The sequence below is a fragment of the Orycteropus afer genome, unplaced genomic scaffold, assembly GCF_000298275.1.
Source record: "Orycteropus afer afer isolate SDZICR_OR568_19922 unplaced genomic scaffold, OryAfe1.0 scaffold00006, whole genome shotgun sequence".
NCBI classification, from domain to species: Eukaryota; Metazoa; Chordata; class Mammalia; order Tubulidentata; family Orycteropodidae; genus Orycteropus; species Orycteropus afer.
Window position 1 is genome coordinate 2,584,741 of NW_006921593.1, and position 14,003 is coordinate 2,598,743.

The window sequence follows — 14,003 nt, forward strand, 5'->3', positions numbered from 1 at the left end:
TCTGGGGGATGAAGAGAAAATGGAGGGTGAGGAGGTGGAGACCAAGTAACTGGAAAAAGAAGCATTTCCAGCAACTGTTTTGAGAGTTTTCTGTGAAGAGTAGGAGTGGGGCCACCTGTATGTAGCTGGAGGAAGATGTGGACGAATGGGAGACGAGCTTTGTCTAAGGGAGGAGGTTCGGGAGGCCATGCATAAACCAAGAAAATGCTCTGGGAGAGGGGGCACAGCGCATGAGTGAAGCGTGTGACCAGGCCGGAGGGGAAGGAGCCACCGAATAAGAGGTCGGTGAGCGCCATTCTCTGCAGCACAGGCAGCAGGATGAGGGCTATCACTTTTTTCCTGAGGAACTGGGCAGTCTGACTTTCAAGCCCTGCGTGTTGCCTAAGTTTCTCCAGAATGCAAGGGAGGAGGGAGGGCTGTGGAAGGAGGCAGAAGTAACCACTGCCTTGTCCGTCCCAACAGCAGGTAGTTGGGGGCCCTGTTGCCGCCAGCATGCCCCCACGGCATTTCCTCTGCCCTGCATGGGGCCAAGTCGCGATGCTCCGCAGCGCCCCCGCCAGGAGCGCCAGCGGATGCGGTATCCGCCTGGCGCTCCGTCATGTGCTTTGCGCCCTCACGCGGCCACTCCTCCCCATCCCATTCCATCCCATCCACCCCTGCGCCACGTTCCTGTCACGTGGCCCCCCAGGCCCCCTGCACGTGCTTCTCCACGCTGTACGTGCCTCTAAGCGCGCCCCCGCCACATGCTCTTTGGCGTCCACGTCCTTCCTCCGGTTCCCAGGCTCTCGAAGGCAGTTGGAGCGGTTGGAGGGAAGAGATGAGCGCCTCTTCGCTGCCAATGAATCAGATGCCGCCATTGGAAAGAGTTGCCCCGGTATAAAGGGACAGCTGGGCCTGGGGCTTCGCCTGGGGGGGTGCAGGGGGCAAGGCTAAGGGCTCTCACTGACTAGGGCGCCGAGGTGGAGGCAAGCGCCTGAAACCCGGCAGTCCAAGAAGGGGCTGTGGTCCCGGGGCAGGTGAGAGCGGGGGGCGTGGGCGCCAGGGCTGCCGGCCAGGGTCATGACAGTCACAGGTGCAGTCCCGGGGGCTCAGATCTTGTTTTCATTCTCTGCAAGTCTCCGTACCAGAGGCTAAGTCTTAGGATGTTGGACATTACCGGCGACGGCGGGGTGCTGAAGGATGTCCTCCAAGAGGGCGCTGGAGACCTGGTGACCCCTGACGCTTCCGTGTTAGGTGGGTGAGGGTCAGGCAGAGAGCCAGTGTGGGGGTCAGAGTGCCGTGTGTTACCTGCGGTGGCAAACCGTGTCGTTGCACTTTACTTTGGGGGAAGGGAAGCTTGCATTTCCAAAAAACCATCGTATTACATAGGATCGAAAATGGTTCGTTTGAATTCACATTTCTGAGAGAAAAGCTGGCTAATCATTACCACTTTGCCCGATGCCACTTTGAACAAAGAACATTTGAGAGGAGCCAGCCACGCTCTTGAACATCAGGGCCAAAGGGCAGGCGTCCAAAAACATTGAGAAAACATTACTTCTGTAACTCAGAGTGTGGAGTAATTTAAGATCATTTATTTCCTATGTGTGTGTGAGAGAGAGAGACAGTTAAGGAAATGTGGTGTTGTAGAGATGTGGGTGCCCCCGGTCTCTCCTTTGCAATGAATCTGCTTCCTTTGTTCTAGTGAAATACTCTGGATATCTGGAGCACATGGACAAGCCCTTTGATTCTAATTGTTTTAGGAAAACTCCTCGGCTCATGAAACTGGGAGAGGGTAAGTTAAGCCTCCAGAAACCCACTGCCACGGAGCTAGTCCAACTCACAGCAGCCCTGTAGGCACAGTAGAACCGCCCCATAGGGTTTCACAGGCTGGAAATCTTTACGGAAACAAACTGCCTCATCTTTTTTTCTGCAAAATAGCTGGTAGGTTCAAACCATTGACCTTTTGGTTAGCAGCCCAATGCTTTAACCACAGTGCCACCACAGCCCCTCCAAGTTCAGCTGCTTCTTCTTGTTGTTGTGTGCTGTCGAGTCGGGCCCGACTCACTGCAACCCGTCCTTGGGTTTCTGAAGCGGTATCACTACGGAAGTACATTGCCCCATCTTCCTTCCAAGGAGTGGCTGGTGGGTTTGAACTGCCAGCCTTCTCGTTAGCAGTCAAGTGCCTTAGGCACTATGGAGCTGGCAAAGAAGGGCTTGCTTGGGGAAACAATGAGAGAATGCCTTTAGACATGCAAAACTCTGTTCATAGCTCAGACCATTTTTGTTGGTTTTTCTGAGGCTGGGATGTGCTCAACACCCATGTTCTCTCCCACATCCTTCCCTGGCTTGAGACCTGGATATTTGAGGGAAGGGTTACCTAGCAAGGTTTTCTTTGTACTTGACTTAATTATTAGCCATTTTTCTTTGTTCATTTATTAAGTAAACATCTGTAGAATGCGTTGTACACACTGTGCTTTGTGCAAAGAGAGGCAGACTATCTCTGCCCTCACGGACTTCAGTGTGGTGGAGGGCACTGACACATATTCATAAAATTCAGTGAGTACTGGGTGGTAGAACGGTGTTGTGGAAGTGCTTCCTGAAAACAAAAAAACAAAACAAACTCACTGCCATCCAGTTGTTTCTGACTCATAGCGACCCCTATTGGGTGTCCGAGGCTGTAAGTCCTTACAGAAGTAGATCACCCCATTTTCTTTCCACGGAGCAGCTGGTAGGTTTGAACCGCTGACCTTCCTTCTTGTTAGCAGTCAAGTGCCTTATCCACTACACCACCAGATAATTCTGGCTGGGTGAATCTGAGAAGGCTTCCTGGAAGAGGGGACATTTGAAATGAGGTTTGATTTAAGATTTTAGTCACAGTAGAAGCTGGAAAGGTAGGGGGAGCGAGACTTGGCAGAAAGAAGTACTTGCACGAGCAAAGACTTAGAGACCAAAATGCTGCAGTGCCTGGGAATGCTAGAGTTTGGGAAAGGTGGAGATAGCAAGGTGGAAGATGGGAGGCTGGGAATATCACATGGAGAAGTTTGGACTTGAAGGGGGAAGGTATCAGTAGCACTGGGACAGGACACTGGGCAAGTGTCAGCAGAGTTTCTCATCCCTTCTTCCAGATATCACGCTGTGGGGGATGGAGCTGGGTCTTCTGAGCATGCGGAGAGGAGAACTGGCTAGGTTTCTCTTCAGACCAGCCTACGCCTACGGCACGCTGGGCTGCCCACCCTTGATCCCCCCAAACTCCACCGTCCTGTTTGAGATTGAGCTGCTCGACTTCCTGGACTCGGCCGAGTCAGACAAGTTTTGCGCCCTCTCAGCTGTAAGTTCCATGGAGACTGCTTCCTTAGGGGGCATCTCACGAAGGACCAAAGAAATGTCCTTCTAGCCCTGCTCTATACAACAGAACAGTAAGGGCAGCTGTTGGGTGGCTTGTGTCGGGACTCACAGAGGTGACCTATGTAAGGCTTGTAGCACAGTGCTTGGCACACGGAGAGCAGTCAATCAACCAAAACCAGACCCACTGCCATTCAGTTGATTCCAACTCCTGGTGACCCTATAGGACAGAGTAGAACTGCCCCATAGGGTCTCTAAGGCTATCAGTCTTTATGGAAGCAGACTGCCTCATCTTTCTCCCATGGAGTGGCTGGTGGGTTTGAGCCGCCGACCTTTCACCCGGTGCACCACCTGCACTCCCTGAGGCAGCTAGTGGCAGTTCAGAATCTACAAGAGGAAAATGACTAACTGACATGGCACTTTTCCCCCATGGCTTTGGTGGCATTTGGGTTCCTTGCTGAGTATCCTTCTCTTTGGTCTTCAGGAGCAACAAGACCAGTTCCCACTTCAGAAGGTCCTGAAAGTGGCAGCTACTGAGCGAGAGTTTGGCAACTACCTTTTCCGCCAGAATCGCTTCTACGATGCCAAAGTGAGATACAAACAGGTCAGGATGCCGTTGGGATTTGGGCATAAAGTTCCACCTGGAAAACTTCCTTTCTTGGAAAACACAGACCTTGTTGCTTTCCCTACTCTACATGGGCAACCATTAAGAATTAAAAATTCCTCATGCCAGAGGAATAATGGCAGGGAGGGGTGTGCCAGGAGGTCCCAGGGGCCTGGTAATGTCCTGTGTTTCGTCTGGATGGGGGTTCCATGGCTGTGTTGAGGTGGTGAGGATACCTTGAACTGCACACTGAGTTTTGTTTGTCTCTGTCTATAGGTTTCAATCAAGGTCTTTGAAATTCTGATACAGAGGTTTTGAAAATCCCCAACCCGGTGTGAGGGCCTCTCCCAGCTGGTCTCTCAGCCCCACTTACAGTCTTACCCATGTTTCTTTGATGGTGAGGCTGTGTCTAACGCTCTGAGGGCTGACTCTGTCCTCACCAGGCTCCGGAGCACCGTTGGTTACTTATGTTGGTTATGCTGGCAGGAATTTTCTGTCAACAGATTTTTTTATTTTTCAATTTTTCTTAATTTTTTTAAAATTGTGCTTCGGGTGCACGTTTAAAAACCAGATTTGTTTTACGTTCAACAGTTCATGTACATTTGATTTCACGGCCCTGATTACAATCCCCAACCAACCATAAAAAACTCTCCTCTGCTCTCCTCTTTGTGACTGCCTCCTCCCTGTGCCTTTCTTGTCCATACGTTCTTGTCTGTCCAGCTTTCCCTCTGCGTGAGTGCTGCCCTCTGATGCCTCGTGGCTAATGGATCTAAGGGATGCGTCTCCCTGAGGAGGGTGGTGCATCTCCCTGGGGTAGGTGTTCTGCTTGTGGGTCCTTCTCCTGTTGGGCTGAGAGCCGATCCCCTGAAGGGAGTCCACTCAACAGATACTTTGTGAGCCAGGCCTTCTGCTTGAAGTTCTAGAGGCCGGGCCTTTCCGCCTCCGGCACCACCGTCTCAGACGTGTTGTCCGGTTCTCCGCCCAGCCTGCACCTTCCACGTGGAGTCTAGGGACTTGTTCTTGTCCAGTCACATCAACGCTCTGCTGGTCTTGCCTTCATTATGTCCTCTTTGCTTTTTTTGGGGGTGTGTGTGATGAGATATAACCCACATACCATAAAATTGACCATTTTGAAATGAATCTTCAGTGGTTTTTAGTCTGTTCACAAGGTTGTGCAACCGTCAACCATCACCACTATCTAATTCCAGAACATTCTCCTCACCCCCAAAAGATTAGCCATCAGTCACTATTTCCCCCACTTTCCAAACCCCGTTCACCCAGTCTCAAGGCTGATGGATCTAGGGGATGTATCTCCCTGGGACTTTCTCTGTCTGTGGATTTGTCTCTTGTGGGCCTTTCGTACCAGTGGAATCATCAACTATGTGCCATCAGGTATGTAAAACCCAAAAAAACAAAAGCCCAGGCCCACTGCCGTCGAGTTGATCCTGACTCATTGCAACCCCTCCTTGGGTTTCCGAGGTGGGTATCACTACAGAAGTAGATTGCCCAGTCTTCCTTCGGAGGAGTGGCTGCTGGGTTTGAACTGTCAGCCTTCTCATTAGCAGTCAGATGCCTTAGGCACTAAGTCATCAGGTATGTAGCATGGTGTTTGCAGGTTCACCATGTTGTGGCATGTAACAATACTTGAACTTTCCAGTTATCTTTGTTATTTTGTTACGTGCTATCCTGTCGGACCTGACTCATAGCGACCCCTCCTTGGGTTTCCGAGGCAGTATCACTACAGAAGTAGATTGCCCCATCTTCCTTCTGAGGAGTGGCTGGTGAGTTTGAACCACCAGCCTTCTGGTTAGCAGTCAAGTGCTTTAGGCACTACGCTACCAGAGCTCCCTCCAGTTGTCCTAGCACCTTTTGTTGGAAAGATTATTTTCTGCATCCTGTTCCACAGTCAGTTGACAGGTCAGATGCATGGGTTTGTCTGTAGCTTGTTTTTTTGTGGCTGCTGTAGGCTTTTTTCAGGAGCTCTGGTGGTGTGGTGTTGAAGGCATTTGGCAGTTAACCCAGAGGTCGGTGGTTTGAACCCACCAGCTGCCCCGCAGGAGAAAGGTGGGGCGGTCTGCTTCCGTACAGAGTGACAGCCTTGGAAACCCAGTGGGGGGTCTCTGTGCGTTGGAATTGAGTCGATGGCAGTGAGTTTGGTTTTGGTTTGCAGGGTTTTCTGTTCTGCATCTCAGATCCCATCCCTCCTCTGACCAGAGGCCTTTCTTGTCCACAGGCCTTGCTGCTGCTCCACCGGCGATCAGCACCCCAAGCAGAGCAGCACCTGGTGGAGGCCGCCAAGCTTCTTGTCCTTCTTAACTTGTCCTTCACGTACCTGAAGCTGGAGCGACCCACCATGGCCCTGCGCTATGGAGAGCAGGCTCTGATCATTGACCAGAAGAATGCCAAGGCTCTCTTCAGGTGTGGACAGGTGAGGCGGATGGCAGGGACCTTGGAACAAACACTCCTCAAGAAGGGAGCAGTGGTGCTCAGCTCGGGTTAGCAGAAACTGCAGACACGCCGTCCCCCTAGCGTGCGTTTGACGCTCCGTCCCTCCTGGCAGGCTTGTCTCCTCATGACCGAGTATCAGAAGGCCCGGGATTTCCTGGTCCGCGCTCAGATGGAGCAGCCCTTCAATCATGACATCAATAAGGAGCTGAAGAAGCTGGCCAGGTGAGGCGCGCTGGCTGGTCTGTCCGCCTGGGGGAACGTACTGTGAGACGGTGCCACCTAGAGCCGGTTTTATGAAGTCTTCAGTACTCTAAACCAGAGTTCCCAGCGGGGAGGTAGACTAACCAAACTAAAGCAATCTGGTGAGTTCCAGTGGTGTGGTGGTTAAAGCATCTGGCTGCTAACCAAAAGGTTGGTGGTTTGAGCCCACCAGCCACTCCCTGGGAGGAAGATGAGTCTGTCTGCTTTCTGTAAAGATTTACAGCTTGGAAACCCTATGAGGGCAGTTCTCTTGTCTACTATAGGGTTGCTATGAATTTTAGAGTAGACTCGATGGCAGTGGGTTCACCCAGAATTAATGCACCTGGTGAGATGAGCTGATGTGATTGTGTTCAGGTGTCTTGTTGCTCAGATGCTCTTTCTTACCTGCCACCAACAGGTATTATCAAGTGACCAGAGAAAGATGTCTCACAAATACACCCTGGTTTAGTCGGAAATGGATCTTTCAGGTCTGATTATAGCTGCAGGGTGATTTTCTTATTATGTGAGTGAAACCTATACTGTTTTTTCAGAAAGGTGATTTTTATGATTATAGAAATTTTAGGTTCCTTGTAGAAAACTTTGAATTATCAACATATAAATAAGAACCAACTATAATATTTCTGCACCTAGTGATGTAGCCATTGTTGTTGGGTTGTTTTGGCATATTTTTGTTGTTCTTTGTTGGTGAGATTGTCTTCTTCACATTAACTGTGTAGCCCAGAGTGCCAGGGAGAGCTTTCCTCACATTGAAAGAGGTGTGTGTACCTCTTAGATTTGAATCCAGTTGTTAGATTTCAGACATTTTAGGAGTTTCCAGCAGTTTGCTTTCATGTATGTAAACGCATCCTCTCAGGTGATATATGGAAATGGATCCGACCAGTCTTTGTTTTATTTAATTGGTGTACAATGCATGTATCAAAAGTTTGTCATTTTCTGGTACACCATGTGATCCGCTGCCTGTACAACTATGAGACCAGAAGAACTAGATGGTACCCAACTACCACTGCCAGAGGGGGATCTATGTAGGAGATCCGGGATAGAGAAGGAGAACAATGTGGAACAAAACTCAAAATCATTTGGGAAAAAAAAAGGGGGGGGGGACCAGGTTTGCTGGTCTAATAGAGCCTGGTGGAACCACTGAGACTATGGCTCCTAGCTGCCCTTCAGGTCTGGAATTGAACCCATACCTGTGGCTTCCAGCCAAACAAAATACAGGCATATGAATTGAACATTTACCTGAGATAGATACACTCCTTGGAGAGAACAATCATGGGAGAGAGAAGGGCTGCTTATGCACAGGGAGACAGCTCAGGGGGCAGGAGTACATGGAGGGATGGACACAGGAAAGAGGTGATTATCGGGAGGAAGTGGGAGGGGAGCTGTGCATTGTGGTGAATTGTGGTCAGTGTCATGAGACAAAGTGTGTGTGAACTGCTGTATGGAAAGTGAATTTGCTCTGTAAGCTTTCACCCAAATCACAATTAAAAAAAAAAAAGTCATTTTAACCATTTTTATTATGTGTATAATTCACTGGTATTAAGTACATTTACTGTGTTGTGCAGCCATCACCCTTACACATTTCCAGAAGTTTTCTTTCTCCTCAAACAGAAACTCAGTTTCCCTTTGACTCCCATTCTCCCCGCTGCTCCCATAACCACTAACGGACTTTTGTGTCTCTGCGTTTGCCTGTTTTGTGCATTTCGTGTAAGTGGGACTCTATGAAAGGTATCCTTTCATGCCTGAGTGATTTCACTCAGCATGATGTTTTTAAGGTTCATCCATGTCCTAGCATGTAGCAGAACTTCATTTCCTTTTCCGGCTGAATAGTCCGTTGGATGGATGCACCACATTTTGTTTATCCATTCATCTGTTGATGGGCACCTGGTTGTTCCCACCTTTTGGCTGTTGGGAAAAATGCTGCAGGGAGCATTGGTGTGCAGGTCCCTGTTTGGAGTCCCTGCTTTCAGGCATCCTGAGTGTAAATACAGCAGTGGAATTGCTGGACCATACGGTGATTGAGTGACTCTGTGTCTTACAACTTTCTGAGGACCCATCAGACTTCTCCACAGCGGCTGCACTATTTACAAGCCCACCAGCAATGGATGAGGTTTCTTGTTTCCCCACATCCTCCCCAGGACCCGTTGTTTTTCATTTTTTCAATCAGCCATCACAGTGGATGTCAAGTGATAGCTCATAATGGTTTTAATTGAATATTCCTAATAACCAATGTCTTTGGACATCTTTTCATGTGCTTATTGGCCATTTGTATGTTGTGTTTGGAGAAATGTTTGTTTAGGTCCTTCGCCCTTTTCTTGACTGGGTTGTGTGTCTTTTTATTATTGTCGTCGCGAGATCTGACAGTTCTGTAGCAAGAGACCCTCGGGTAAATTGGAGAGCACTGAGTGAAGGGTCACTTGGGGAACTCAGCCTGGCAGCTTCCCTTGCTGTGGCTCTCGCTCTTCAAGACAGCCGTCATTGTGGACCGCGGACTTCCCGCCCGAGAGCTTCCTGCGCAGCCCGGGGGCCTCTCCTGCCTACTGTACCTCTCTAGTATTGCTTTACGCCTCCTGATTCATTTTAAGGCCTGTTGAATTTTCAGTATTTCTGGACCTGAGTGGAGAATTCCAGCCACCAGATGTCGCCTCCTGCAAACACAGACCTTCTGTAATGTGTCATTCTCTCTACAGCTACTACAAGGACTACATGGATAAAGAGAAAGAAATGTGCCACCGAATGTTTGCCCCTGGTGATAAAGACTCAACAGCTGGAGAAAATGGAAGGTAATCAAGGGCCGGGCATTTTGTCCAGTGTGGACAAGTAGGGGGTTTCTCCTCGACCCACCAGTAAGCAGGGGCTGCCTCCAACTGAGGATGGATGGGAGGACTAGACAAGTTCGTGTTGTACCTGGTGACACAGAGGTAGTGCAGGGTGCACAGGCTGGGGGCCTTTTCAGAATCGAGGCCGTCACCAGAAGATCAATACCCAGAGCTGGAGCTTTCATCGATGGTTTCAGGAGGCCTCGAGCTTAACATTGAAAAATCGATTCAGTTTAATTAAAATATTTTGTTTCCATGTTTTATGTTAGACTCCCCCCATAGGAACTTGGAATGTGAAACTGAGTGCAGTCATTCCTGTGGTGATTGAGGTGGGCTTTGAGACAGAGAGCAGTGTTTTTCTGAATCACGTTTTTCCTGAGAACCTTAAAGCCTCTGACTTCACTTTGCATCTCATACACTCCTAAAGAAGACACACCCAGATGTCAGGAGGTTGGGATGGACCGTGGCTCTCAAACCCCACTTAAAACTGCAATTAGAGAGTGAAATGGTAGGCCCAACGGGGGCAGCTTCCCACCTTCTGCCACAGCACCCACACGGTTGTGGTGTAGCAGGCGCAGGGTTAAGGTTTCCCGTGAGGACACCAGATAACTCTCTAGTTGGTGTACTGTTACTTAAGAAAATTAATGGAAACAAAATCACCTGCCTTAAACACCTGCTTAGCTGGGTCGATAACTCTGCTCTCTTGAGAGAAGTTAAACAAGGGACACCAAGGAAACAGCTGCTGAACGGGCTCGTGGTGATAAAGCTCTCCTTTGTTGCTACCTGCGTCTCTCTAAGAAGAGACTGGAGAGAAGAAGGGGGTGAAAGGCCTATTCATCCCCAGCTGCCCACAAGTGGTCTGTCTGCCCTGTCAGCATCAGGGAACATAGCCTTCCTCACTGGCCCTGATCCTGAGACTCTAGCGTTCAGTTCTTTTGGGGACACTGGAGTATTTACAGGGCTTCTGAACTGAGACGTGAGCCAAGCCCTTCTCTACTGTTAACATCCAGTCAAAATGGAGGGCGGGTGGCTGGGTTGCCAACTATCTTGGATCCTGATTGGAATGTCCCATCATCAGTGAAAATCCAATTCTCCCAGGGTCTGTCCTAGAACTGGGTGTTAGGAAACCCAGCTGGGCAAGAAGAAGCTTCCTTCCTTTCAGTGGTCTTTACCGCCTAGCCTTCTCGGTCAGTGGGACTTAAGATTTTTAGTTGGTTTCCCATATACTCCCAACTCTTGGATGCTGTCTTATTGCCAGTAATAACTGTAGTTGAGTGTACTCTTTGCTCTTTAAAATGACAATAATTGTCATATTCCCACTGCTATTGAGGTGGTAACTTATTTTAGTTTTCATGTCTCTGATGTTTCATCACTCTCTATATTTTCTTATTCCTAGTTAGTCACTAAAAATGCCTAGGTTTTTAGTTGTTATTTTAAAATCTAGTTTTGGTGGTGGTGGTTATGTGCCATCAGGTCGGACCCGACTCATAGCGACCCCTCCTTGGGTTGCCAAGGCAGTATCACTACAGAAGTAGATTGCCCCATCTTCCTTCCAAGGAGTGGCTGGTGGGTTTGAACCACCAGCCTTCTGGTTAGCAGTCAAGTGCCTTAGGCACTGTGCTACCAGATCTCTAGTTTTGGTTAGGATCATTATAATCTTCATTCTTGTTTCCTAAGATGTCAGATACTGCTGATTTGTAGGACTCCATCTAGTTCTCTCGTTTGTATTCTTTAAATCTCTGGTTATAAGAGGGTCAAGACCATGTCTGTCACATTAAAAAAAAAAAACAAAACAAAACACCAAACCCACTGCCAACGAGTCATCTTAACTCACAGTGCCTCTAGAGACACAGAGTAGAATTGCACCATAGGGTTTCTGAGGCAGTCAGTCTACACCGAATCCAGCTGCCTCATCTTTGGTGCTCAGTGAGTGTTAATTGGATCAAGTGGAAGCTAGCCAAAATTCTAGACCAAATCCTCCAGGCTGTCTGTTGTATTAGCTGCCTGAACTCTTGTCACTGCCAGTGACTTGTGTCAGCCCAATAAATGATACTTAGTGAAAGATTCTGGGCTAGCTCACAGAACGAAAGCGTCAAGCAACCAACCCCAGGGAAGGCAGAGAGACCAGCTAGTTCTGAGGGCCTTGGACCTAGTGGGTCCGTCTCTGCTTGATTCAGTCGCACCATAAGACGTGCTCAGGCTTCTGTTTTTACTGTCTTTCTACTTGAGAGAGAGCACCTGTAACTTCGGTTTGAAAAGTCCAGGGCAGGACTCTAGCCTGCTTGGAGTATGTGGAGCCCAGGAGTGACACTCTTCCTGGCACCACCTGGTGGAATTGAGGGAGGAATGATGGCCTGAGAGAAGAGGCTGCTGTTTCCAAAACACGAGAGGGTGTGTGGAGACCACAGGCGGGTCCACAAAAAGATGGCCGTCCTGGTGCTCAGACCTTCAGTCCAACTGACCTTGTGGTGAGTCATTTTCCAGTTGTGTGAGTTAGGAATCCTTTGCAGCCCCTGGTGCTGGGAACAGTGGAAAGAGCAGGCGTGTAGTTCTGCCACATCGTGTTTTTCTGTCACATGGATTTCCAGAAGGTGTGGCAGAAACACCTCAACGTGTGAGCACTTAGGTGCAATGCAGTGACTTGCTTCCTATGGCCCTTCTAGCCATAGCCCTCCATCTTGTGATACGCTGTAAATTCTAGCCCGTATTCCTGTTCAGGGAATGACGTATCTTACGTCCTGCCTTGCTGCAGGGTGTGACGCAGGTCACCACTCTTAGCTTCTTTGAGGGTGTATATGTGAGCGTGCAGGCCAAGTTCACTTCCTTGCTTGGATCCTGCATCTGCTTCATCGTCATCTCCTCCTCAGTTCTTGGGACTTGAGGCGGCAGCCAGTCGTCTGACCTGCCGATTGGGGTCATCAGCCCCTGCATCCACGTGAGGGAGGAGAAGCCAGCAGACCTACCCCTGACCCACAGACTTGGTACTTGCCAGCCTCCACCACCCTGTGAGCCGTTCCCTGGCAGTTTGTGAGTTCTGTGAGACGTTACAGTGAACTGCGGAACCCTGCGACAGGAATGAGAGTGCTGGGGCAGGGAGGAGTTGATGTCGGAGGATGGAGTGGTACAGTGGTTTGGAAAAGTGGGCGTTTGGGACGTCTTTAACCTCTACGCCACGGGGACCAGCCTTGTACTGATCCTTCTAAAAGAAATTATTTGTGCATCAGGAATAATTGGAAAAGTCAACATTGCAAGTCAGTGTCTTGAACCACGTACATCAGAGGCTTACAGCAAACAGGCTAATATTCAGTAAACTTTTGGAATTGCTTCCCCTTGGTTTGCAGTGCAGTGGAGGCAGCCCTTCTATATCTGTATGTGCTGTGTTAAAGCCTCAAGTGGACACTTTCTAACTATCTACGTGATTAAGGCTTTACACAGCACTGTCTACAGTGGTCGCAGTTTTACCAGGGGTACCAAAGAGCTTTTATGACAAACACAGTCATAGTTGGAAACCTTGGTGGTGGTTTTGTTTTTCTTAATTGTTTCTGTACATTTCCTGGTCACCTTCAGTTAGAGTGTGAGTTACGTCCTTCCTGACCGAGAGCTCAGGAGCACGTGAGTGTCTGGATCCTCGCCATCATTTTATTGTGTCTGAGAGGTACCAACAGTGTTCCTTTTACATCTGCTTTCAGCTATTTAAGTGGTTAATATATAAACAGTGGTGTTTATTCTCTAGTTTCTAAAAAGCAGGACTGGTAAGTGGACAAAATAAGAAGATAGAATTGGACTTCATATGAAGGATTTAGTAATGAAATGTCACTTACATGACACCAAGTTTTCCCAACATGGGTGCAGACACTTAAAAGGAGCCACCTCTGACTGATTGGGAGACTGTCCTTGGGGAAGCACCTGCTCCAGGCCACGCTTCCCCACTGGACTCTGCAGGGGTTTGGGTCATCATGGAACTGGTGAATTCACTGTCAGGTCTGTCTAAGCCGAGCTGGAGGGCCCCTTAGAGGTGAGTGATGGGCTAGATTAACTGACCTTCCTGGTCCTTTCAACTCTAGAATTTTACCATTAGGCACTTGAGAACTTAACACACTTCTGGTAGTGGTGAAGTACTCCTGCCTGCTTCTCACTTATCCAGTGTCTTGTTATCTGACATTTCACATTTACAACAACAGTAAAAAACTATACTACCCAACTATTTTGCACATTCATGATGTAGGTCTAGCAGTAATGAATTCTGCGGTATGAAGCAATAGTGACGCTGGCTGTGATGGTTAAGGTTATGTATCAACTAAACTGTGATTCTCAGTGGTTTACTAGTTATGTAAAGACATAATCATCTTCCATTTTGTGATCTGATGTAGTCATCCTCCGTTTTCACATAATGCTGATTTTTGTGTAACAGCCTGGTCTTTGGAACCTAATCATGTCAATAAGTGAGGAGTGGGTATATGAAACCCTGTATTAACATTCAAAAAAAATCACATGATGAAAGGGAGTGGGAAAGACATGATTAAAGAGCAGACACAATTTTTTTTTTCTACCAC

At 48.6% G+C, this 14,003-nt stretch overlaps 1 protein-coding gene across 1 annotated transcript; it reads left to right on the forward strand.

Annotated features, from left to right (window-relative positions):
* Positions 1-817: 817 nt before the first annotated feature.
* Positions 818-10,019, forward strand: FKBP6 (FKBP prolyl isomerase family member 6 (inactive)). The gene is made up of 9 exons (XM_007942413.1): positions 818-865; positions 1,116-1,233; positions 1,682-1,771; positions 3,105-3,307; positions 3,806-3,925; positions 6,159-6,353; positions 6,486-6,595; positions 9,322-9,414; positions 9,998-10,019. The coding sequence occupies exons 1-9, from the start codon at positions 818-820 to the stop codon at positions 10,017-10,019; spliced, it is 999 nt and encodes a 332-aa protein (XP_007940604.1).
* The last annotated feature ends 3,984 nt before the right edge of the window (positions 10,020-14,003 follow it).

Coding starts and splice junctions, on each gene's coding strand:
- FKBP6 (XM_007942413.1), top strand. CDS start 818: ATGAGCGCCTCTTCGCTGCCAATGAATCAGATGCCGCCATTGGAAAGA. Junction 866..1,115: donor AGATGCCGCCATTGGAAAGA/GTTGCCCCGGTA, acceptor ATTCTCTGCAAG/TCTCCGTACCAGAGGCTAAG. Junction 9,415..9,997: donor ACAGCTGGAGAAAATGGAAG/GTAATCAAGGGC, acceptor CTTCTGCCACAG/CACCCACACGGTTGTGGTGT.